Source organism: Peromyscus maniculatus, chromosome 6 (genome assembly GCF_049852395.1).
Source record: "Peromyscus maniculatus bairdii isolate BWxNUB_F1_BW_parent chromosome 6, HU_Pman_BW_mat_3.1, whole genome shotgun sequence".
Classification (NCBI taxonomy): domain Eukaryota; kingdom Metazoa; phylum Chordata; class Mammalia; order Rodentia; family Cricetidae; genus Peromyscus; species Peromyscus maniculatus.
In genome coordinates, this window is record NC_134857.1 from 99,345,433 (window position 1) to 99,372,743 (window position 27,311).

General features: G+C 34.8%; 1 protein-coding gene across 4 annotated transcripts in view; it reads right to left on the reverse strand.

Annotated features, from left to right (window-relative positions):
* Positions 1-439: 439 nt before the first annotated feature.
* Ptbp2 (polypyrimidine tract binding protein 2) overlaps positions 440-27,311 on the reverse strand; it is a 65,670-nt gene continuing 38,798 nt past the window's right edge. The window contains exons 8-14 of one of the 4 annotated variants that reach the window (XM_006977843.4): positions 20,976-21,171; positions 7,488-7,627; positions 6,023-6,056; positions 5,511-5,603; positions 2,229-2,445; positions 2,045-2,122; positions 440-1,918 (exon numbers count right to left, since the gene is read on the reverse strand). In XM_006977843.4, the coding sequence (XP_006977905.1) occupies positions 1,789-1,918; positions 2,045-2,122; positions 2,229-2,445; positions 5,511-5,603; positions 6,023-6,056; positions 7,488-7,627; positions 20,976-21,171 (888 nt within the window). In that variant the 3' untranslated portion in view covers positions 440-1,788. Of the gene's footprint in view, positions 1,922-2,044; positions 2,123-2,228; positions 2,446-5,510; positions 5,604-6,022; positions 6,057-7,487; positions 7,643-20,975; positions 21,172-27,311 lie in introns of all 4 variants that reach the window. The other 3 variants (XM_006977842.4, XM_015996547.3, XM_015996546.3) reach the window with 3 other exon arrangements.

Below are 27,311 nucleotides of genomic sequence, written 5' to 3' on the forward strand. Positions count from 1 at the left end.
AAAGATCTATTAGTGCATAAATCTACGGGAAAACAACAACAACAACAAAAGAGATAGAGAGAATTAACGAGCTACAGTAGAAGTTATGTCTTTAAAGCAGATTATAAACAGGGTGGGAAATGTTTAATATGTGTCCTCCTGAAAAAGCAGTTACCGTCTTTTGCATTAAAAAAAGGAACAGCTGGTGCATTTTCACAGCATCTAGATTTATTTATGGTATAAAGCCATAGGATTGTAATATTATTACTCCTTTCCCACCCTGGCAGAGAGTAAACATGAATTCAGAAGCACAGTGGAGTGAAAACAAAGGAGAGAGAGAAAAGGCAGCAGAGAAAGACAGAAAGGTGAATACAGAGCTACAGAAGTGTTTATTGAGCATGCTACAGAGGTAAGCAGAGTACACACAAAATGAAATTAAACAACCATCAAACCTCCCAACTTTGTTAGAAAATTAATTTTTAATTGTGCCGCTTTCAAACTATACTGAATTTTACATTTCTAAAGATGTAAAAACTCAACTAATAGAAAATATACATGACCATTCTGTCTACATAGATAACAGAATCTATGAATCTTGAAACTAAGTACATCAATTTCAAAAAGGATTGGTCATTTAACAGAATCAACAATTCAGATTGACAAGAACTGTTCAAATAAATTTGACCTGTAGATTCTGAGCCATGTTTTTATTAAAGTCAGATCTATTCCTAAATACAAAATATTTTGAAGATTTATTAAAACTGAATATTACAATGCAAGGTAAATTAAGACTAAAGGCACATAAACTTTGGTCCCACCTGGTTGTCAGTTTTAGAAAACTGCCACAAAATTAATCTTCCTGCAAGTTTTCGCAGTACACTTTCTTTGTCTTTGAAAAATACATGCACCAGTTCCTGAACTAGCTAGACCAGTCTGCACATGCTCAGAAATCCACAACCATTTTCCAAATCTTAATTACAAACTAAGGATGGCAATATATATTTAAATGCACATAAGTCATGTCAACTTCAAAAACATCTACGAAAAATATTCAGCCACAAACAAGACATTACTTAGTGCTGACATTTATATGATACGTCCCACAAGAGTGTGTACAAAAAGGTTAAGGTTCCACAACGCTTTCCACATAGGGCTCAAACTTACAGAAATCACTTGTTGTCTTAAGAAATTAATACTCTGCATCTTGTTAATTTTAACTAATGCCTACATTCATAACTGAATCTAGACCAGATTTGTGAGATACAAAAGGCCAATGTTTTCAAAAGCAATAAAGCCTAAGATAGTAGAAACTAAAAATGCTGCTTTATTCTTTCAGTATCAAGTATCTTATTAGATTAAATAGAAAGAAATGTGATAAGCCAATAATTCAAAATAAGTTCCAAGCAGGAGAAACAAAAACTTAACCTTTTGACACACCCCTGCCTAAACATATTTTAATTCCCACATAACGATGTGCCCTAAACAACCAATTCTTTTTTCCTAGTAAATGCAGAACAGCAACACTAGTTTTCCTTTGTAAGGCACGTATGTCAACTAAGTTGAAAAAAATAAAGAAAAAAAGAAAGCAAAATTAAACTAAAAATTTAAACAGACAATAAAATGGCTTCCCTATAGAACAGATGAAACACAGCAGTTAGTAACTCTGCCTTTACATATGCCATTTCATTTTATAACCAAGGAATGATAACAGCATGAAAAAAATCAAACTCTGGTCCCCACTTTTCTGAACAGTCAATAGGTGATGACACCAAACAATGTGATTTGCCCACAATCTTCATCTTCCCTTCCTTAAATTGTTGACTTGGAGAAAGACACTCTCAGATGATGGTTTTCACCAAGGTTATAATTATGAAGATCGATCAAAGCCTGAATAGCTTCCTCCACTGTCGCCATCTGAAGAAGAGCCATTTTGTGATCTCTTCTGAAACAAAATTATGAAATTAGATACTTCAAAAGAAGAGTTTAAATATTTGATTTTTACCTATTTGAGGTTAAACAAAAAGTATATCAAGTCACAAATGTAAAGACAAAGAAGCTTGCTTACTGAAAAAACTTAAATGCTTTCACAGTGCCCCCGGTGTTAGCAAATAGAGTTCGCAGATCCTCTTCTGCTACAGAAGGACTAAAAAAATTAGGCAGAAAGAGTACAAATTAATACAGACCAATAATGAATCTTATGCTTTGCTAAACAAGATGAATATCCTTGGTGAATCAGCTGAAATACTCACGGGATATTGGACAGGTGAAGGGTGGCAGAAGGAGGAAAAATGTTTTGAAAATTTTTGGATCCAGGTTTTTTAAAACGGTGCAATGGGGAATTACCAAAATCTTTTGTTAGCCCTTGATCGTCAAGCCCCTCTCGAGGTAGTTGCACAGTCTGATGTTTAGAGAGAGTAACACGAATAATTTTTCCATACATTTTCTGCCCATTAAGATGGTTCATAGCTAGAAAAATAAAGAATGTCTATTAAGATATGAAGGTAGTATTTCTAATTTGAAAAGTTTGAATTTTCTTACAATTTAAAAATAAGTAATGTAGCCGGGCGTGGTGGCGCACGCCTTTAATCCCAGCACTCGGGAGGCAGAGGCAGGCGGATCTCTGTGAGTTCGAGGCCAGCCTGGGCTACCAAGTGAGCTCCAGGAAAGGCGCAAAGCTACACAGAGAAACCCTGTCTCGAAAAAACCAAAAAAAAAAAAAAAAAAAAAAAAAAAAAGTAATGAATTCAGCACAAGAGTTGGTAGTTAAGACTTAACTTTCATTTTCCATTTCTACTAGACAAGGTAGTTCTTCCACAGAACAAGAGAAACCTCTACAAACCTGTCTTCTGTGACAACCCTGATGATAAGCTGGGTTTTGTCACTGCTAATGTTCCCATCCTGCTGCTGCTCACTTCCTACTGTGTTCTATCTCCTAGTCAGCAGGGTTTGCAATGATTTGTCTAGTTCCCTAGCAAATTTATGTTCCCTCTACTTCTCATTGCTCACTGTCATTTTTTAAAAATCTGGGTAACGTAATTCTTCATGTGCCTTTCTGTTTAATCTTCTTCTATTTCCCCCCAACCCACTGAATCCACAGAGCAGTAAAAGACTTTCACATGTTATGAACCTGATTCGGTCATTACTTAGTACAAGTAACTAGGACCAAAATCTAAGCTTCTGTTTTAACATAGCTACATTTCCCAGTCTGCCCCTTATATACCTTCTGGCTTCTTTGCAGATATTTACTGATGGTATGTAACACCAACTACTATATGAGTGCTGGGAAGTAAGTAGTAAGATACTATCCAAGCTATTATGGAATCCCATCTTAGAACTGTATTCCTTATATTTATACACTCTCTGCTTAGAAAGCATAATGATACTTTCTCTTAGTTTTGTCATAGCATTTTTTGAAGTCTCTTCTACAAAAAGGCCTTTTTATCATATGCTGTAAAAGTTCAGTTATCACTAAATATTCTTTATGGATACCCTATATCTTTAAATTCACCAAAATTCATTCAAATCATTTATTATTTTCTCCCTTCAAATTGTAATACACATAAAGACAAAACAACTGTCTCTACACAGCACATAGTGCTAAGAAAATAGGACATCAATAGGGCTTCTTGAGGTACCTGTCAGGATGTCATTCAAAAAAGAGATCTTGCCTAATATTAGAAGGGGGGCTGTTTTTATAGGTTCTTCACTTTGTATTGAAAGTTCAACAACGCAATGGTTAACACCAAACTTTAACACAACAGAATCTAGAACACCTAGGAGAGAAGCTTCTGAAGGGTTATGTAGATCAGTGGTTCTCAACCTGTGCATATCAGATGTTTTTATTACAATTCATAACAGCAGCAAAACTACAGATACGAAATAGCAACGAAAATAATGTTATGGTTGGGGGTCACCACAGCACGAGGAACTTCCCGGGTAGAGGCACTGATCAAGATGAACTCAGTTGGGAAGACCGACAATAACTATGGACAGCAACATGCCATGGGCTTGCATCCCAGACTAGTCAAGGCTATATAAAGCAAGTTGAACCCCAGCTAGCATTCACTGTTCTCTGCTTCCTGGCCAACAATTCAATTCACTTCAAGTTCTTACTGATGTGAGTACCTCATTGTGATAGACTGCACCTTTAAATTGTAAGCCAAAATAAACCCTTTCCCCCTTAAGTTTCTCTGGTCAGATATTGCGTTGAAGCAAAAAAGAAAGAAGCGAATATATTCAATATGCTCATATTCAATATGCTCATATTCAATATGCTCATATTGGGCAAAAGCATGACTAGCACAGGTAAGGGTGGCTGTCTCCAAGCTCAACAAGATAGCCTTCCATTTATGTTAGCACCTTGATCTGGAACTCTATCATCCATAACTTGAGCATTTTGTTGTGGCACCCAAACACAATAAAGATTAAAATACCACTTGTTTAAAGTCTTCATATAAAATGAAACAAAAATTGTTCAGAATAAATTTGTTGATCACTATACCACAGACAATTCTCAATATGATTAATTTGGTACAACTTACAGGAAGATAAAAGCCATGTTCAATTCAAATACTGGTAAGAAAAGGAAGTACCTGAGAATGTTTTTGTTCACTAGGAACACTATCAAATGCTGTATACAAAAATAGTTACTGTAGCTGAGCAGTGGTGGCACAAGCCTTTAATCCCAGCACTTGGGAGGCAGAGGCAGAGAAGGATCTCTGAGTTTAAGGCCAGTCTGGTCTACAAAGTGAGTTCCAGGACAGCCAGGACTGCCAGGACTATGCAGAAAAACTCTTGTCTTGAAACACCCCTAGGCAGTGAGGCAGGTCTATAGCTCAGAGGACCTGTCTAGTATATGCAAGATCTCTGGATTTGATCCGAAGAATTACCAAAAAACACCACAAAAACTACTCAGTGATAACAAAATAATGGCAGTGAGTCACCTCAAAAAAAGAGACATGCACACAAACCAAGAAAATGATAGACCAAACACCTATAGATACTGTCACTTTAAAATCAGAAAGTCAGATAATTTTCTATCAGCTGAGCTAAGTTCACAGAGTTTCAGATGGGTTTAACATCAAAAAACATTAATCCCATCAAAAATGGTAAATTTCAAAGATTAAAAAATGTGAATGCAATCAGAATAAAGTAGCCTCATTTTTGAATGTTAATGAATTAAATTGTAAGCTAAGACCCTGGTGACAGAGATGCAGATTATAGATTATTACATGCTGAGTATACTAGATGGAAGCATGTATGAAAAAATGATACAGATGTAACGTGACTAAACTACATTTTATGCCTTTGAACTAACCATTGGTGAAGATTTTCTGTTTTGTAAAACTTAATATCTGTAAGGAATTTTCCTTTCCATTGCTAAATTGAATCAATACCTATAAATGATTTTTAGAAGAATACAAGGACATTAATCAGGGTTTTTATGACCTTTATGAACAATTCTTTTCTAATTCAGGAAATAATCAGGAATACAAATCTTAAAACAAATTCGGAATATATATTCCTCTTACCAAGCTGTGATTGGTTCCCATCAGCCATCTGTATCAGAGCACTGTCTTTTTTATTGTACAAAATCTTCACGCGCTGCACATCTCCATAAACACCTTTTTGTGGAGTCACAGAGAGGTAATCCAGAAATGGAATTAATTTTATATGCAAGTCATCTAAAGATTATATTTCTGACACATCAATGAAACACTCAGACATCAACATGATCACTCACTCAATCTCACCATTTGCACAAATGAATAAAGAAGAACAAGATTTTGAACAGTGAATTTGAAAAGAATAATTTTTGATAAACCCTCAAAGCTATGTGAATGATATTAAATTAAAAACCATGCAAAATAAATCAGCATGCATTAAAACAAACTTTGTGTCTATGGAGAGTTTTAAATAGCAAAGAAAAATAGCAAAAGATTTACTATTCAACTTTAAGCCAAAGTGCTAGCTACAAATAAGAATTAAGGTGAAACAAAAAAATCAAATCAATAATAAAAGTATAGTGCTAACAATAACATACCGAAGAGGGTAAACAGACTTTGGGGCGTAACCATCTTTAGAAGGAGAGAAGAGCAAGCAGCGTAAGACAAGAAGAGAGAAGAGTCGAGGAAGAGCGGAGATGAACAGATCATCCATAACGAAGGGTGGTTCCCGCAGAATGGTGAGGTGGTCATGGATCATGGTTCAAGGCGGTTAATTGGGGCAAGTTGGTCCGAGGAACATTTGTTCAAGCACAGAAGCATGAACATAGGGAATGGAGACAGGGAATGAAGACAAGGACAAGGAAAATAAAGGATAAGACAGGGAAGGGAATGGGCATTTGGGGAAAGACAAGGAAAGGGGAGGTGAACACACAGGGAAAAGGATGAAATGGGGAAGGGAAACAGCAATGCAGAAGAAAAAAAATAAGGAATTGGGGAACAAAAAAAAAATAAAATATAGGTCAGTACATAGGAAATGCAGGAATTTGGTCAGAAAATGGTTGGTTTATGTACTGTACAAGAAAAACTGAGCAAAATGTAGTCATCCAAGACAAATATGGGTAAAGTACATCTATATCAAAGAGTAAATTACAGCATTTCATCTCCACATAGGGAAGGAATGCATGCATAGGAATTTTAAACTTCGAACTTTAACTGCATAAGCATGGCTGGTTATGAAATGCAGGCAAGTCTTAAAACAAAGGCACTCTGATCCAAACACTTTAGCATGCAGAACTGTGAATGATAACAGTATTAAATGATAAAATTAGGTCATATCCATTATTAACAGAGGCCAATCAAAAATGAGACAAATATTCAAATTAGACACCATAAACTGATACATCTGAGGGCCCCACATTTCATACCAGCTTTCATAGCAATCAAAATAAAATATACCAGACATAAAATGTACAACTGAAGAAAATAACAGCAACTTTATTTAACAAGAAGGGGGCAGGGTAAAGTTGAAATATATTTGTAGAAGACAATGACTAAAAACTGCAAAGAAAAAATTACTAAGAAAGACTGGAAGAGTGCCTCGTCAAGATCTTTGGGAGAACCTTCAAAGAAAAATGTATTAGAGTAGTTCACACAAAATAAGATTAAAAAAATGCAATGACACATAAGCATGAAATGAACAAGCAAATCATTAGAAAAGGCAAAGAGCAAAACTGTTTTCTAGATACATTTGCAAAATTAGACCACATTTGCCTTTGAGAACAACAGAAAAATAAAAAGCCAGACTACGGTACTTCACCATATTTTTCTTAGGAAAAATAGGTAGCTATATTAAAATATATATACATATATAAAGATATATGACTGTCTAAAAAAACAGTACTACCTAAACAAGTGCGTAAATTTTATTCAGAAGCAGAAATACAAAAGATATTTTGGCTAATGAATATACATAAAAGGAAAGGCAAGTGCAAAATGAAATAAATATGAAAACTTCCACAAATGAAATGGAGATGAAAAAGCATTAAAAATTATTTCACTAACCTCTTCATTTAAATTGCTAACCAACAGGACTGTATTGCCACCAGCTGAGACTCCAGGCATACCCACTCGGCCAGCAGCAGCTGCAGCAGCTGCTGCAGCAGCATTTGGAATAGCCAAAGGACTGAGAGCTCCTGGAACAGCTGCAACAGGAAGCCCTAATTTTAAAATAAAGCATATTTTACGAAACACACACAAGTCGTTTACAAAACCAATTTAAGCACGATGGCTGCATGGCTTATGGCTGACCGTTCCAAATGGTTCCTGTAAGTTAATTTTTATGTTTAGAAAAATGTTTTGTTGGTGTGGAGCAGTTATAAAAAAATAACTGATTTCAACAGTCATTAATTATTTGAACTAAGGTACATACCTGTATTTTGTTAGCATATTACATATATGAGTCCTGTATCTTCCCTATGGAAAAGCTAACAAAGCATGAAGAGTAAAATTTTCAATTCCAGGATTTACAGTGAGAGGTAAATATAAGAAAACCTTCAAGACAATGGTACTCGTCATCCCATTTCTACAAGTATTGTCTCCTTCATAACCTAATTTTGAATCCATGCAGCACTTAACAAATATAGTTCAGTTCCTATAAACAAGATTGTTTTTCTATAAAATTCAGCTCCTACAAACAAATCCTCCTAAACAATTCACACAAATGTCCAAAAGAAAATGATAGGACAATTTGCCTTCTCAATTTCAGACTCAAATGAAACAACAAACCCCAAATACTTTCAACCCTTCAATTCTGATTTCCTATTACTTATTACTCATTAAGTACAATGCTTAACAGTACAGCAGCATACTTGCTCAGAAACAGCTCTTGGCTGTGGCTGTGTAAATTATCTCTTTGTAGTGTTCTTATGTGCTGCTACCTTCAGGGGCAGAGACCTTATTCTTTCTTAGCAGGTTTCTTAGCTTTACAGAGACTGCTCTGACCTTTCACTGCAAGTTTCTAGTGTTAAAGACAAAATTCCTAAGCTTCTGACATGAATCATCCCCTTCCAATTTCCTCATTCAGCTTTCCTTCCTTTTCTGTGAGTACTCTAACACTAGAATGAAGACTCTCATTTATAAGACTGTTCTGGGTGGGTGTATTTTACAGCTTTTTGCCAACTTTCCTCGGTTGTTAGTTTTTGTTTCAGAATGTTCCAGCTTAAAGAAAAATAAGAAGACTAGAATAACATAACACCAAGTACCATCACACATGTTTAGTAATCCTGACACAATGTTTTATCAGCTACTAATCCATTTTACTCATTCTTGTATGTGGTATGTTTACCTGATAATGTAAGTGCGCATGTGTGTAGGCCCAATGTTTTGCATTGCTCTTTGGCTTGATGTTTTTAGTGAGTATCTCTCTGAACCTGAAGCTAATTGACTCAGCTAGGCTGGGTGGCAGATAAGCTTCCACAACCCCTGACCCCTAGCTCTAGGTTTACAGGAGTGCTGCCACTGCAGGCTTTTTCACCTGCATTCTGGGGATCATTCCTTGGGCTTGACTGACAGGCACTTTACCCACTAAGCTGTCTCCTTGGCCCTGACTTATTAAATATAATACTTCTCATCACATCTCACAGGTTATTTCCATTTAATGTTCAAAGTGTAATTTTATTTTTTGTCAAGGGACGTATATACACTTATAAACTACAGACATTCATACTCGGTAATTTTTTTCTTACATCCTCTTGGTAAGTGACCTCTGAATGATTAGAAACAAAGTAACAACAACACAAGGAAACCACCCAGCATCTTCAGGCAGTTTGGCTGAATGTACAAAGCATTCAACTTAGGTTGACAATACAATTATTTAATAATAGTGGAAATACCAGATGTAGTAATTATATTGTCAAACCATTTCTTTGTTTTAGTGGCTTTAATTGGCTACCTCTTGGAAGGAAAACTAATTTAAAATGCTGTTAAATTCCATGGTCTTTATGAGACTCGGAATTAATCCTGGCAAAATTAAACAAACAAAAACAAAGCCACCAACTGCAATAAACTGGGTGCAATAGAAAAAAAAAGTTCCATGTTAAGCCTCACATTTTTATATAAAGACTTCAAAATTCAAACAATTATTTGATAAGTTCTTTCCCACAATAACAAATGAAGTCGACTTCATTTATGGGCTACTTTCAATTCTAACAGGCAAGAAAAGGCACTCAAAGCCATTAACCCAGAAAACTTTTCCTGAAAAACCATAACTTAACACAAAAGTAAAACAACCTCAAGAATCCCCAAACACTATTTTCTCTAAATATCCAGTCTCTTAATCAGCATCTTCTGTTAAATACTGCAGTTCTCTTGAGCTTTGGACCTAAGCTAAAGGAATTTTGAAACCTTTTGGTTTCATGTCCCACCTTACACTTAAAAATTATAGAGGAAAACAAGCTTTTGTTTATATAAGTATTTACCTGAATTATATGTACTGACATTTGCTATAATAAAATTAAAAATAAGAGAACATACAATTATGCCTCTATTAGACTTAAGGGTGATGTAGAAAACAAAACCCCTAAACATACTAGTAAGAAAAATCAAAGGCAAAAAGGCAAAGCCTATTTTAGTATTAATGTCAGAAATTTGGATTTTGTGGACACCAACAGGCATTAGGAGATGGCCTACAATCTTCAGGAACATTTTGTAAACAGTACACTTTACATAAGAAAATACTAAGAAATTTAAAAGACAAACAACTCCTTGCAAAGAGAAGACATGCTGTAGTGACACCTGAAAAGGATATCAGGGTATGTGTTAAAATTACTACTCAGTCTAAATCACTTCTTACTCATTTTCCTGCTGATATCTCAAAACAAATTATCCTTAAAATATAAACAAAATCTATTTAAATTTTCTATCTAAATATACTTACCCCTTTGCTTTTTTTGGGGGGGGGGAGGCTTCTTTTAAGATACATTTCTACTGTGACAAATGATTCAATAATCTAACAAAATTATCAAAAATTTAAAACTAATTAAAATTTATTCAAAATTCTAAATATTTAAGCATAATAATTTAAAAAAATACTCCAGGTTTTTAAATCTGGGTTTTTATCAGGGAACAAACTTAGTGGTAAAATATTTAGATAAAGCTTTAGATTATGAAATATCATTAAACTAAAAGACTTATTTAAATGAATCTAAAATAATTGAGAATTAAAAGGCAAACATTAATTGTTATAGATTCAAGAGGCAGTTTAAATAGTCTAATCTACATTTTAATAAATATTATCCTTTAATAAAGAGATAGCCAACTTTCATAAAAGAAAAGTTGGGGTTCAAAACAGAAGCAATTTCCAACCTCTTAGGAAGGAGGTAATGAAAATATCACCAAAACGGTAAAATGTAAGCTTTGAGGACCTCAATAGTATTTCTACCTACTTAAATGATAATTCACAGTCTATTTATTATCACTACTCCTCAGCTACCAAGCTACAAAGCAGGTGAGTCAAATTATGTCAAAGGACTTAGATGATTATGTCATGAGTAATCTGCTATATGGAACCAGTGCTTTAAGAGCTGTGGCAACCACTACTTCCCCTTAATAACATGCTATGCTTTTCTCCTCTGTAATTTCTTGCCCCAGGTTGGTTACTGGAAAACTACCTTCACTTCTAAACCAGAGACATAGCTTAAACTCTTTAAAGCCTCTGTGAATGGACTTCAGCTTTTCCCCCAAAATACTCTTCTCTGAGAATTTAACTTTGATCAACATAGAAGTTTTTTAGATTTCACCTAAGTACTTGTGGCTGTTAAGAAAACCTAAAAAAAAGTTTTACAATGAATTATCTTTATTAATAAAACTGCAACGTCTACATAAATATCAACTCAATTATTTTACAAGATAATTGCTCCTTTGTAAAAAATAAAACGTAAGTTTTAAAATTTAGAAAGATAAACTGTAACTTTACTGATTTACAAACTCTAGCTACGAGCACTAATACATCTTCCATTACTGTAACAAAGTACTTGAAACTACGTACTGGCTTTGAAAGTGATTTAGCTTTTAGGCAGTCCCATCTGGTAAGAACTCCTTTAGGTACTGGTGTTAAGGAAGAAGCACATGTGTAAAGAAACCACACAGGGAGGTAAGTAAGAGGGGCCAGTCCCGTTTTTTCAGAAACCTTTTCTCAAGAACCACTAAAACAATTTTTTTCACAGGACATCACCGAAGAACCTCCTACTAGACTCCACTTAAAAGGTTTCATCACCTCTTAATACTGCCACAAAGGGGTTAAGTCTCCAACACACAAACTTACAACATACAACCTACAACATACAACCTATCACTAGCTACTGTCAGTTTTGGCCCTTTCTGTATGAACATGATAAATTCGTTCTAGGTCTCATAACAGTCCTATTAAAAAGGTGTATTTTCTAAACCTCAATATTTTCATTATTTCTTGGTCCAATCTACAACCAATTCTGTAATTTTAGCCTGAAAAACAAACACCTGCTAATATGTAACAGACATTTGTTACATGCTAAGCACTGGGTAAAATCCTTCATATGCATCATTGAATTTAATTCTCCAAACAACCTTAGATGATAGGGATTATTACTGTTATGTTCACTGAAAAAAAAAAAAACAAAAAAACAAAAACCAAGCCAGACAGTAAAGCTACATCACATTTTCAATGTGGAAATGCTAGACTTCAAATCCATATGAATTCTGCCACACTGCAAACATTCCCCACGGGGAATGTTTTACTCATCATGCCATTTCTCCTATTCTTAATATTAATTGATTGTTCTTGTTTTTGTGAATAATCCTATGGCTCCTATGCATTGAGGGGCCACTTTGACTTTTAATCCTAACTGTTACAGCCATCAAGTTTCATTCTGAATACTGGGGATTGAAACCAAGGCCTTGTACTTAGTAAGCAAGCAACTCTACCAATGAACTATTTCCCCAGCCTCAATCTCATTTTGATACACAGTATGAATGTGTACTTCCAAAATTTAATTCAACAATTTAATCTTGTTCTCTTATATTTTGAAAATTGTAAGTGAAGTTTTAAGTTTTAATCTCTGGCTTCTAAAACTCAACTCTCTAAAACTTGCCAAAATTTAGACTAAAACTCAAAATAACAGATTAGACTAGGCATGGTGGTGCATGCTTTTTTTTTTTTTTATTTTTTTATTTTTTTATTTTTTATTTTTTTTTTGGTTTTTCGAGACAGGGTTTCTCTGCGTAGTTTTGCGCCTTTCCTGGAGCTCACTTGGTAGCCCAGGCTGGCCTCAAACTCACAGCGATCCGCCTGGCTCTGCCTCCCGAGTGCTGGGATTAAAGGCGTGCGCCACCACCGCCCGGCTGGTGCATGCTTTTAATCCCAGCACTTGGAAGACAGAGGCAGATGGATCTTTGTGCATTGGAAGCCAGCCTTCTTTATAAAGTAAATTCTAAGCCTGCATGGGTTACACAGTGAGACCTTGTCTCAAAACAAACAAAATTCTATACTAAATTTCCTATTGCCTGATAGAGATCTTCACATTTCATTCTTTGTAAGTAATTATCATTAAAATAGGATGCTTTAGTTTATTTTCCCCACATTTCTTCATCTCATGCTATTTTAGACTCTTTTAAGAGTTTAAGAAGCCTTTAGTACTCGTTTTTTAGCTCCCAATCATCCCCTGGAACCAGTTTAAAACTAAACTGATCTATTCAACTGTTCCGACAACTGATTGATCCTTCACAACAAAGGTTCTTAACCAATTATTTTGGTTAATTATATCTTATTATCTTTATGAGATAGTTATAGAATACTTAGAAACTTACCTCTTTTGATGCTAAGAGGCTAATAATTCCTGTATAAAATTCACATTTCACAGTAATTCCTAAGATCTTGCTCTGTAAACTTTTGTGGCACCATTTCATTCAAATTTTCCCAATTATTCTATATGCCATTCAAAATATTTGCCCCTTACAAGTTCTAAACAGGCTTTATAGTGTATTTTTTTAATACTATGTCCTTGGCAAACAAAACCCTCACAATTCTTCCTTTGGAAGAATCACTCATTTCAGTGTATTCAAAACCACACTATGTATGTTTGTTTTATTCTAAAATTCAACTACAGTAAAATGGACTATGTATGTTTGTTTTCCTCTAATTATAACTATTCTTGTTAAACCTCCCACTTGACAATAAAATCTGTAAGATCAGAAACCTTATTTTTCTGTTCACAGTAATACAAAGAAAAAAATGTTCAAAATCAAGAATCTAATTGGAATGTTCTGTTGCATCTTGTATTTTCTAGTTGGTAAAACTCTCCGGCATAATCTTCACCTCAAGCTGCTGGAAGACTTTCTACCATAGGCAGTGACCTATCATCTTCAACTGCATATAGAGGTTATGTGCATCTTTAGAAACTTTTTCTATATATTATGCATTATCATCTGTAGCTGTCAACTTTTAAAAATACAAAATTTCTGTTTTGCTTTTCTGGTGAGACAAGGTCTCATTTGCTGTCCAGACAGTTCTTGAAACTCATGACACTCCTGCCTCAGAATCCCAAGTGGGATTTAGGTGTTCATGACCACGATGAATTTAAAATTATGTCTGTAGCCTGGTTTCATTTTTCTGTAGCCTGGTTTCATTTTAATAGATCTTTTCTAGCCATAACGTGCACTATCATGGAATTAAGGCTATTCTTGATTCCTGGGATAATCGACTCAAGTCACCACAGTTGTCCCCCAATTTCGTTTTTAAAGAGTTAAGACTTAAACATTAAGAATTTTAAAATTCAACTACAGTAAAATAGAAGACAAGTTAATAAACCAAGACTCCACATCATTTTCTAAGATCATCTTTTCGCAAACATACTCACAGACAGGAGGTACATTAAGACTGATGCTGGAAAAACACACATATTATCTTATAGTAAGTTTTGTAAGTAACTGGAGTCTTTTCTAAAATAATGTTTAAAAGCTATGACAACTATATAAGCCAGGAAGCCATTACCATCATTATCAAGTATTGTGTACTTCACATTAACTATACCCACTGTACTTTATACAGTGGGCATTACAACTGTTTGATAATGCACTGTGTAACATACAATATTACTAGACAGTAGAATTTCTTAGCTACATTATAATCTTATAGGAACATCCTCATGAGATGAGTCCACTGCTGACTGAAACACTCACTAAGTAGTTCTATTTCATATGTTTCTGCCACAAAAAAATGACATGAAGAACTTTATACAGAGGTGGAATCTTAAGCCATTATTTTTTTAAACTGGTATTTTTCTAGTTATTCTGCAGGTAGAAACTGTCACCGAAAGGATATTTAGGTATTTAACAGTGGGGTCAAAACTTAAAACAGTAATTAAATAATGAGAGACAGGACAGAGAGTGCTAATCTTTGTACCTATACCTAAGATCCATGTGTCTACAACTCTTTTCACTGGCACTTCTTTTTAGGAAGGTACTTAATTCCAGCACTGTCTTAATTAATTGAAAGGAGCCTTACTTACAAAACTAACAAGCAGCATTTCTGTCTTTCTAAGCACTGGTTCTACTAAAGGTTCAGGAAGACACTTTACAAGTAGCAGGACTCCAAAACACCGGACAAACTAACACACACACACAAATGAAAGCTCAGGTACTAGCACATATATTTTGGAAATGATGAGAAGAGCCCGATTACTCACTGCTACAATGCTCATTTGCTACTGTCTGCATTTGCAGTTTTCCTTCCCGGTGCTGTTATAAAATATGTAATACAACACATACAACATAATGTCTCAGAACAGTTGTTTAAATTTTTCTGCAGGTGTTACAGAATCATAAAAAAGCAAAACATTTGGCAAATGTAATTTCAGGAAATGCTTTTTAAAAGCAGAAGACTGACAGAAAGGTACTAAAACAGCCAAGGTTATCTTAAAAAAGAAAATGACAAAATGATGGAAAGCTTTTTATATTATACCTAATACAGAACTAGAAAGACCAAAGCAGTTTGGTATCGACAAAAATATGAAAGCTTGAATGAACCACACACACATACACAAAAAGAAAAAAAATCCAAACAGTATTTCTAATTATTATCTGAAAAAGAACAAATGTGATTCAATAGACATTCAATCTTGGTTGGATTTGGAGAATCTGCTAGTTGAAAAACAACAACAAACTGTCCTAAGCCTCATTCCTCATACAAAAGTAACTCAAAATGGATAATGAAATGAAACTCAACTGAACTGGCTAGGAGAGGACACCTTTACAATCTAGCACCACCAGGGAAATAAAAGGTCGAAATATTATCAACTTTTATCACTTTACTAGCTCACAGTCACACCTGGCTCTTTTTTTCTCAAAATTCACAATAAGAGAGATGCTATTTATTAAAAACCAATTCATAAACCTGGCAAGAATTAGTGCTTATACCCATTCTTTTTTTTTTTTTTTTGTTTTTGTTTTTGTTTTTTTGAGACAGGTTTACTCTGTGTAGTTTTGGTGCCTGTCTTGGATCTTGCTCGGTAGACCAGGCTGGCCTCGAACTCACAGAGATCTGCCTGGCTCTGCCTCCCGAGTGCTGGGATTAAAGGCGTGAACCACCACCGCCTGGCACTTATACCCATTCTTAAATTGATGTAAGAACATAACTACTTACAGCAAATGCTGTGTCTATCAACTGTTTTCTTTAGCAAAGCAAGTAAGGAATTTATTGCTCGGAGAGGCCTAGGGATACAGCTGAGTGACATAGCATATGTCTAATAAGGAGTGAGGTTCTGAGTTTAATCTCTAGTACTGCCTTCAGCCCCAAGAGTAAGTGAAAGGAAAACCAGAACTGTTCTGCACACACTCTATTCTACAAGGTAAAAGTCTAGCTTATTAGGGAAAAAATAAATCTAGTTGTTATCACCTAATGAAAAGAGTTTTCAGCCGGGCGTTGGTGGCGCACGCCTTTAATCCCAGCACTCGGGAGGCAGAGCCAGGCGGATCTCTGTGAGTTCGAGGCCAGCCTGGGCTACCAAGTGAGCTCCAGGAAAGGCGCAAAGCTACACAGAGAAACCCTGTCTTGAAAAAACCAAAAAAAAAAAAAAAAAAAGAAAAGAGTTTTCAAAGGGTGGGCAATCTTTATAACCTCTCACTCTAATGAAAGACATTACTAGATCATTAGCAGAAAAATAGAATCAAGGCTTCATGTGACCACGTGAGTCACAATCAATCTCCAGTATAACTAAGTCAGTAAACATGGAAGAACCCATGGTATGTGTCTTTAGAGATATGTAAGCCCAAATACAGAGAAGAGAGGAACAAATTATGATACTACAAGGAAATAATCAGAGCAACGTAAAACTAGAAACTTTTTAAACCTTAATTTAAGGCTTCTTTATCAAGTCAACAAAAGTGAAGGTGGTGCAAAGGAGATAAAGGACTGCCACAGTAGGAAAAGGAATTATGGAGACAGAAACAACAACCATCACTAGTATCTTTTTCAGGATCCTGTTCTGCACAAAGCTACCCTTAAAAAAAAACTTTTTTTTTTTTTTTTTAATGAAGGGACTGGCAGAGCAATTCAGCCTGAGCTACATAATAAGACTCGGCCTAAAAATACCAAACATGAATAAATACCCTTAAAAAAAATTAAGGTAGGTTAGATATTTGGTCACATTAACTGTTGCCTGGCAGATGTGAACAAATACAGAGACCTACAGCCAGACAATACGCAGAGTCAGAGACCTTAGAACATTCAGCCATAAAAGGGATGCCTCAATCAAATCCCTCACCGCTCAAGGCTCAGGAAACTCAGAAGGCTGGTAGAAAGTGTTAAGAGCCAGAGGGGAAGAAGGATACCAAGGAAGCAAGGCCTTCTAAACCAGAAGGATCAGCACACATAGAACAAGGCAGCATGCACAGTGTCGGCACGTGTCTAAACCAGATGGGGTTCTAGAACTAAAAGCAAATGGGAACATATGCCCTATACATGTTCCTATCCCTAACCCAGAAGCAATCTCCAATAGGTTAACTTCTTGCATATGAAAATTAGTTTTCTCCAAGGGAGTCTTACTGGGGAAACTACTCATAAGGGTAGCCTTGTGCTCAGCAGTAAACAGCCAAAACAAACAACAGTATCTCCAGTTCCTTGTTTTATAATGTCACTTCAAGGCCTTTTATTTTTCTCTTATTTTTTTTTAATTTTCACTTTCATTTTTTACTTTATTCTATTTATTTATTTTATTATACTACATGTCTTTTGTTATGGTTTTTAGTTTTGTGTTTTTATGTGATTCCTGAGTGTGTGAATGAGTGAATTCCTGTGTCTATCTCTGTTTTTTGGGGTTTTTTTTTTTTGGCATGCCTTTTTTTCTTTGAGCTTTTTCTGTTTGTTTTATCCTATGATGATTTGTTGGGTTTTGTCTTATCTTATATTTTACTTTATTATTATCCCCTAAAAGCCTATTTGCTTTCTACTGAGAGACAGAAAGGGAGTGGATTCAGATTGGGGTAGAGGAACTGGGATAAGTAGAGGGAGAAGAAAAAATAATCACGATGTATTATGTGAGAAAAACAAATCTATTCTCAATAAAAAAAATTAAAAAAGAACGAAAATCCACTGCCTGTCTGGGTGACAGAGGCATAAAGGAGGCTGAAGAACAAAACATTTTGAGTTTGAGGGCAGCCTGTGCTACATAGATTCCTAAGGCCAGACTGTAGACTGGACCACATTAATGAGACCCTTGTTTCTATTAAATTAACCAGATAATTCTTGATGTGGTAGATATATTGTTTTGTTAACAACATTTTGGGACATTGTGGTGTTAGCTGAGATGTGACTGTGGTATCAATGCTTTGATTTAAAACACAATAGAAAAAAAAGTAAATCCACAGTGATCACTACTGATATGATTACAGAAATGCAGGATTCATTGTAAGACAACAATTGAAATATAAATGCAAATTGTAAAATATTACCATGTGAATGACCCATTCAAAAGCAACAATAACAAAACCACACCATAACATTGTCTCAACCAAGAAAGCTGTACTGACAGGGCAAAAGTACTACCTTCTTCACCATTTATGTTATTTCAAATTAATACGTATCTTCCAGAAAGAAATTTAAAACTATCAATAGTCTTAAATGTTTTTAGCAATAGTTCTAGGAATATAGCCTTAGGAAATAATTTAAGGTAACATTTTTAATATACTTTAATGTACACTTTCAAAGATTCAATGTACTGCAGCAGTTTGAAAAAAAAAACCAAAGATGATATATATATATATATATAGCCATTGTAATAAATTATTAAAATTATTATCTCTATTTAAAAGTTCAAAGTTAAATGGCAATTACACTAAAACACAAAAGGTAAAATGGTTTTAATTTTGTACCAAAAATGTATATAACAGAAGACAGAACAAAATACATGAATGTTATCTTTTATGAATAGCTTACAGGCTATTACTAAAGTTTTGAAAGTTACACTCACCTACTTTTAAAACCATTTGAGAACAGTTCAAGTCAAAAGCCCACTTACAAATGCAGAACAATTAAAACAAGTCAAGATGACAGAACATGTAAAGCAAGCTGAATTCCTCACATCTAACCAGGACCTCACCTGGCTAATAAGCTCCAGGGATCCTCCCATCTCTTCCCGCCCCTTTCTACTCTAACCCTGCGGTTACAAATGGCCATCATTGTTAAGGCTTCTTACCAAGGTACTTGGGATTCATGCTTAGTACATGCCAACAGAGAAAGCACTTTACCAACTGAGTCAGATCCTCGGTTCATTGTATGAAAGATTTGTGTGTAAAACACTTTTTTCACCAGAGCCTTAAGATCACAAAAAGTTATACGAATTGTACATTCCACAGAAAATTCCAGATGACTTCAAAATATGCCTCTACTCAGGAGATAAGGCGCGCGCGCATACACACACACACACACAGCTTCTTAGAATCCTATCATATTATATATAAACAATGTTTTAATGGAAATCTTTTGGTATTTTACCCTCAATTTTTTTCTTTAAGAAATGATAAATGATTTTTTAACTTTCTTAGAGACTATAAAATCTTTATGCCCTACCTACTTTATTTCGCTATTTATGGTTTCACTAATATACCTGTCAAAGACTTAGAAGAATGCCTAAGACCCACAAGCTACTCAATTGCAGGTCCTTTTTCTTCTTTTGTACAAGTTCTGTCAAGTAAAGAGTTAAAAGCAAAAGCTATCACTTATTATGGTCTCAATCTTGACTTTGTCACTAAACAATGAATTAATAAGGCTTTAACCAGACCCACACAGCAAATAAGATTCTGTAAAGAACACTGCCAGCAACCTAAAGCTATCTACTATTCAGTCACAATAAGCAGCAATGGTTCTGCTAGAGACACCAAATAAGGGGTCAATTTTTTGTAGTCATTAGCACTGACTTCAAACAACAATAAATATTAGACTCATTTCACATACAAACCAATATTTTACATATTTACAAGTGGATGTGGTAGTTACATATCTATAGTAAGTATTTTAACATCTGTTTTTTAAAATGATGGACATAAACTAAAATTTTAAGATCTACTTTCTCAATCTTGGATTCTCTCTAGATAGTAATCCTGAATTAAAGATAGTATTAGTGGGGGATAGAGATGGCTCAGTGGTTAGGAGCACTTGTTGCTCTTGCAGAGGACCTGGGTTCAGCTTAGAATTCACATGGGAGCTAACAATTGTCTGTAAACTCCAGTTCCAGAGTATCTGATGCCCTTTACAGACATTGCACATATATGGTATACAAACATACATACAGAAAAAATATTCACACATAAATAAAAAAGGTAATACTACAAATTCCAAAATAAAAATCCTCAAAACACACCAAATCCAATAAAACTATTAAATTCTGACACATAAATCAGTTTGCTTATTCTAACTTACAAATTTTTCTCCAATCTTCAGTCCCTCAACTACTAGCTGCTTATCTTTACACTATAGTTTTACATAAGTAACATAAATCCATAACAAAGCCTAAAGAAAGAACAATACAAATTTTATGGAAAAATCCTCAATTATAATTTTTTAAGATTTATGATACAATATGCTTTTAAAAACTCCATGTGCTCACACTCTTACTTTACCCATGTTAATACTTTGTTGTTTCTGCACACTGCTAAAACAATCAGATCAACCCTAAAAAGTAGGCATAAAGGCCTTAGGCTTAGACAGCAAATCTGAAACATATATATTTTAATAAACTTAACATTCTTTTTCATTCCAGTCTTTCTTCTTTCATTTTAGGAGAGTTGAATGGGGACAAAATGAGGTGATAAAAAAGAATACACTTTTAATTATACTTAGCAAGTTAAAGGCTTCCTTGTAACAGAACTCATATAACCTTCTAAACAGACAAAAACAAAAGTCATAAAATATGAACATAATTTGTTAAGGTTTAATATATAAAATTAATTATACTTACAGCAGTTTAACAGGTACTTTCCCACCGAACAATGGAAGAAAGGTGGTATAGACAGTAAAAATCATACCTAAAAGGGATGTCTCCTTGGCAAATGCTGCAGCAATAGCTGGGTCTAATGCAGGCTGGCCATCTCCAGATGGAAGGTCAGGTCGAGTATAATCCCTACTTTTATCATTGTTGTATTTTACATTCAAATTCACAAGTTTGGAAAAATCAATCCTTAGGGTACAGCAAGCATTATAAATATTTTGACCATCTAGGGCCTGTGAAAGTGAATAAAATGTATCAGCCATTTGCAATTTGATAATTAGCAAAAATAGGAAAAGGATTAAAATTTCATACATCAAGCCATGCTACTTCTAAGTGTGTTAGTTTCTATCATTCACTGCCTTCATTAAGTAGGAAATACGACTTAACTCTAAAATACAACATTTCATCATCAATGCTAACACTTTCTAATAAAATAAAAAACTGCTTTAAAAAAAACTGATAATAGTCACACAAACAGTCAGCCCTGTTTACTCATTTGAACAATATATTATACACACATTTTATTCAGGATGACACTAATATGAACTGACACAATTACAACCAAATGCCACACTGTATGAAGTTGCCTCATACCAAATAAATGCAGCCCCAAGATTTGAAACAATTCCCATGAAATGAAGTAAAAATAAGTACTTCCATAAGATGAACTGTTTGACCTGAATTAGAATATCTTGATGGAATTAGAAAAGCCAATGTCATTACAGGAAATTCTGGAATAAAAAGAGCGTCAAGTCTAGTGTTAAAAGCCTAGACTTAATTATATCAACCCTACCACTATTTAATCCTGAGTATCAGCATAGTAATACAGAAAATAGAAATGATAAGGGCCACCAAGCTTACTTACAGAGTTATTGCTGGGATTAAATAAAGGATGACACATGAAAGTTTATCATGAATTATTACTATTATTATTATGATTTATTGCTGTTGTATATCAATCTAACAAGTCTAATAAGATGTAATATAGAAACAAACTATAAATGGGAACAGTGAGTTAATTTTCATTAAAAGAATGAAAATGTCTTATTAATGGAAAAAGTAAACCTATAGTTGGTGAGGTGTATAAAGTATATAAAGTTTGGAATTCATTCAAAACATTAAAATATTATCATTCTCTAGAAAAATAATTCTGTCTCCTCAATCTACAGAAATTTTACGACTACTGATCTGAAAAGCAGCAAAAAATTCATCATCAGAAGATCACAGGGCTGGTGAAAACTAACATAAAGGCATTTCATACACATTATGACAAATTACATTTGGATCAAGCAAATCAATCACATAAAATAGTCTATACCACATAAAAGTAGACACCAAATATATCAACTTTATCAACAATTTAATGTAAAATAATCCAATATCCTCCTGTGGAGGCAAATAACACATTAAAAATAGGTATTCGTTTACAGTAAAGGCATTACTGTAGGGAGAATGTGAGCCAGGTGACAGAATTTGTGATTTCTATGCAGTCTGAATGGCATTGTTAATATCAGTGTTGCAAATGTCTACTAGTAGATGAGTAGCCAAATTTTACTCTTAGGTAAACATTTAAATATTACCAGAGAGCACTGTAACTATTTGATTATTATTAAAGAGAAAATGTCACGAGAAGAGCTGGCTTGAATCACCATCCCTAGGTGCTAACAGTACTGATAGAAATTACCAAACCTACAAATCTAAGGACTTCTGAAGCATTATTTGAAATTAAAGCAATATTAAGATAGAGTTCCAAATTATCCACAATCAATGTAGCAATTGTTTCAATACCCTGTAGAAACCTTTGATATTCTCAATTTTAACTTTTAGAAAATATCTGTAAGCAGGTAAAGATACACAGTTACACATAGACTGGTAAGAGGTGGAGAAACACCCAGGCAAAATTTAAATTATAATTGTGGACAACAAAGAAGTGCAAAAAAGCAATCAAAAGGTGCCCAAAGTAAAGTGACTATAAATAAGGGAGAAAGAAAATTCATATTAAAAAAATTATGCAAGCTTCATTTCAAGCTGAATTTACAATCCAAGAAAGAAGTGATACACAAACCCATCCTATGGTGCAGCCTTCAGGAATGCAATGATCTGGCTTGAGCAAAGATTACTGGCAGTTAAAGTTCAAGATAATGTGTAGCAAGCAAAGACTCTCAAATGTTCCTACTTCTAGTAAAAGTTTAGATACTAAGCAAAAATAATCAGGAAAAATTTGCCACAGAAAATTAAAATTTATAGATCAAACACAAGCATCGAAATGAAATTAAATTGTTAAAACATAGAATGTACAATAACAACAATACAATGAAATATGCAGACACTTCCATGTGCACTATTTGTACATAAGTTTTAATGAGAAACTGTTGGGCATAAGAGTTAGCAGGTGCTTTAGGAAGGCTCTAAAAGTTTACTCCAAGTTCTCTGATTACTTACTGTCCAGTTGTTACCAAGTGAGGAAAAAAAAGTTACTCATGAAGAATATAAAATAGGACTTTTAACAATAATTAAGTAGTTCAAATCAACTATCTGCAACAAAACTCTGCACTAGTAGATTATGTATAATTCTTTAAAACTGATCCATTATGAATTTTTAAGAAAGGTGGAATGCATAATGTTATAAACTGAAAAGAAGTATTAAGCAAGTTTAAGCAAACTGCCCACAAAGTATGATCACATTAGGTCTATCAAAACATCTATATAAAACAGTAAGTTCTTTGTAAGAAGGACTGAGGGACACAATCTTAGTGCTACAACCATCTCAGTTTTACTGTTGCTGTCTTAATAAAGCTGAAATGTAACCCACAAGTATGAGAAGATTCTAGAAGACACAGCACCATGATCTAGTGTCTACAAGGAAGACATGTTCATGAGAAGCTATTTCCAAGAAAAACAAAAGGACAGTTGCTACTCATGCACTGGTGTTATAACTTAGATGCAAAAAACCACCTTTAAAGGCCCAAGTAAAAAGAAGATTCTATCATATATCTTGCTATTTAAAAGGGTATTTACATGCATCAATTAGTGTTATTCACTCCAGTTTTAAAACTGTTCTTAGGAAGCCAATGGAAAGAGTATCTTTGCTTTTCCCAGTATACTCCATGAGTTTCCTTACAAAATTATAAAGACCATTTACTTTATGATAACTAGGATTGTTGTTATTTCAGTTTATCACCATAAATGTCAATGCTCAATAAATACAGCAAAGAACAAAGTGGACACAGTATCTACTCATACTAATGGAAAAACAGTCCTCTAAGAAATAATTACGAAGCTGGGTGGTGGTGGGCACTCCCAGCACTCAGGAGGCAGAGGCAGGTGGATCTCTGTGAGTTCGAGGCCAGCCTGGGCTACCAAGTGAGCTCCAGGACAGGAGCCAAAACTACACAGAGAAACCCTGTCTCAATAAACAAAACAAAAATAATTATGAAGAACTAATCTAATTAAAAGTACAATATGGGAAGAGTTCTCCACGAAGAAATTTCTAAGCTGCAACTTGGTTAAAACAAACAAAAAAAGTTGAAGTTGTGCAAAAGATTAAAAGAAGTATTAGCAAACGGAATAGCAACTGTAAGCCTCCAAGATCAGAGAATGCACACCTACACAGTATTTAAAGAGTCTAACATAGATAAAAAAGTAGGAAAAGAGACCTGAGAAATAAGAGGCCATTTAATCTCCTAAACCATGCTAATGACTACAGGCTTTATCCTAAGGACAAAGGTAGTCAGTCACTGAAGGACATTAGGAGTGTAAGTAATTGATTCATCATGTAGTCTGTGAAAAAATAGAACGGCATACGATCTTGAACTGGTGGGTTTCAGCAGAAAACCACCGACACTGAAGTAGAGATTTCCAAGAGGATGATGTCTTGATGGCTTAGACCAGACCAATGCTACTCTGACTTTTGGTCAAGGACCAGTAGCTCAGTTCATTCTGCATAAAATGAATTTGTGTCAAAAATTCTGTCAGTACCAAATGGACATGCTATTCTCTAACTGTCTTCTAAGTATTTTTTAATGTCACCTAAGTATTTTGCTGTCACCTATGGCTTAAAGAAGCTTCTTTTGGCAGTAAGGAGCATTACTGCACACACAAGTGCTCAGCATTAAATAACAAAACTGTATCATTCTCTCCAATGCTCAGGGACCATCACAAGATATAAGAGCCAGTTGAAGGGGTAGAGTGTTATGAAAACTGTCTTCTGGGCATGGCATGGCCTTCCATTATTGAGCACTCAGTATCTGCAATTATTTGCACAAGATCTGTATGAGATTGAACCTGCCAACATTCTATCAAAGAGAAAGTAGAATCTACAGGCATTTATGATTACTAAGAAAAGACATCTTCAGTAGTGTAGGTACTGAAGTTGCCCCCGGTGGTGGTTTGAGAAGGGCCCTCACAGGTTCATGTTTTGTTTCAAAAGCACATGCCATTCCCAGTTAACTCTCTCTGCTTTGTGCCCCAGTATCACACCTGCCTTCCTTGCTGCATGCTCCCTGCCATGATGGTCACGGACTCTACGCTAATCCTCTGGAACTAAAAGTTTTCAGTAAAGTCTTCTACAAGTTGCCCTGGTCATTGTGTCTGTTCACAAACTAGAAAAGAAATTAAGGCCCTTGTTACTGTAAATAACCCTTCACACACACTCCTGTAAGTGACCATAATATACTCACACATGGAACATACATGCTCTTGAATGCACACACACAAGAAGATTGACATGAAGTAGAAAGGGATAAACAGGAATGATAGAGGAACAAGAAAGGGTAATAAGAATGGGTGAGTATGATTAAAATACATTATATACAGGTATGAAAATGCTGTAATGAAGGCTGTACGTATAATCAAAACCAGAGAGAAAATATATGCCTTTACTTGTTTTTAAACATCAGCACTAAGTAAACTATAGCTACAAATGATTTTGCACATTAGTATAAGTTAAAAAAAAACAGAAAAAAGGATTTTGAGCTACACCTGTTTAAACTAGGATGGAAACAGTTGAAGGACACACTGAACAAAAATTGAGAAATTTTTATGAGGCTTGTTAATGAGAACAATGCTGGCATCTTGTGCGATGAGACACAGGGAATACAAGGAATCAGAAGCTGCACTGAACATTCTAAGTTTGAAAGTATACAATGACTGGCTAGAGTCCTAGTCTGGGTCTTGAAGTTCTGAGCTACAGAAGTTAATGTAAGCATTATATGACTAAGTTGTGTGAGTAGACGTCTGCCAAACAGAAGTGGGGTATGGGAAGGGGAAAAGAGAGTTGGAAAGTTAGGAGAAACCTAGGTAAGAAGTGTCAGATACCAGAGGGAAAAAACAAAAAACTAAGAAAGGTGGGGTTCACAGTATACAGTATTACCTAAAGGTTAAGCAAGACAAAGACTGAAAACTACTACTGAAACTGAACTACTCTAATGACCAGTGCTAACAGTTGAAGGGTAGTTTGGGTAAACAGGGATGAAACCAAATTACAGTAGACAGAGAAATCAGGAGGACAGAAAAGATATAAGCAGCAAACAGCTTTCTTAAGAAGTCTGATTACAAAGGAAAACAGGAGGAAAGGATGGTGGATAGAGAGACATGTAGAACAGTAGAATCAGCAAGATCTGAAGTAAATTCACTAGAACCAAGCACACTTGAAATCCTGGTGATTAAGCAGTTGAAATGAAAAAATAAAAGTCAAAGTAGATAAGACAATTATGGCATTATTACTAATACAGTCTGAGGTAGCAAGGAATGAGATCTATGGATCTGTTCTTTACTGATTTTAGAAAAGTGCTGAAATATGCCTTTTATTAGAAAGACAGGTGTAAGTATCAGATTTTGCTAGAAACTACTAGAATAATCATCTGACATTTTAAAAACCTGTGACACACGAGGGTGAGGAGAGGCACAGTAAAGTGTAAACTCTGATACTGTGTAAAATGAAGTACTACTGACTAAAAGAATGTGAAAAGATTTCCCCATGAATGACTACTTTCTCATCACACCAACAAAATGTAAAGCATTTTCAACTGTCAGATGATATAATAGTATGTAATATTCTCTACGTACACCATTGAAGGCATGAAGAATGTAGATTGCTAGAATCACCAAAAGGTTTTCCATGTTGTTTATATGGCAAGAAAATAGGGCAAGTTAGTGTGGAAAGTGAATACCCTTTTCCTTCTCTAATAGGTTCAGCTACCAGAATGCATATTTAAGAAAGTTTATTACTCAGCTGGGCAGTTGTGGCCCACGCCTTTAATCCTAGCACATAGAGGCAGAGGAAGGTGGATCTCTGTGAGTTTGAGGTTAGCCTGGTCTACAGAGTGAGTTCCAGGACAGCCAGGGCTACACAGAGAAACCTTGTCTCAAAAAA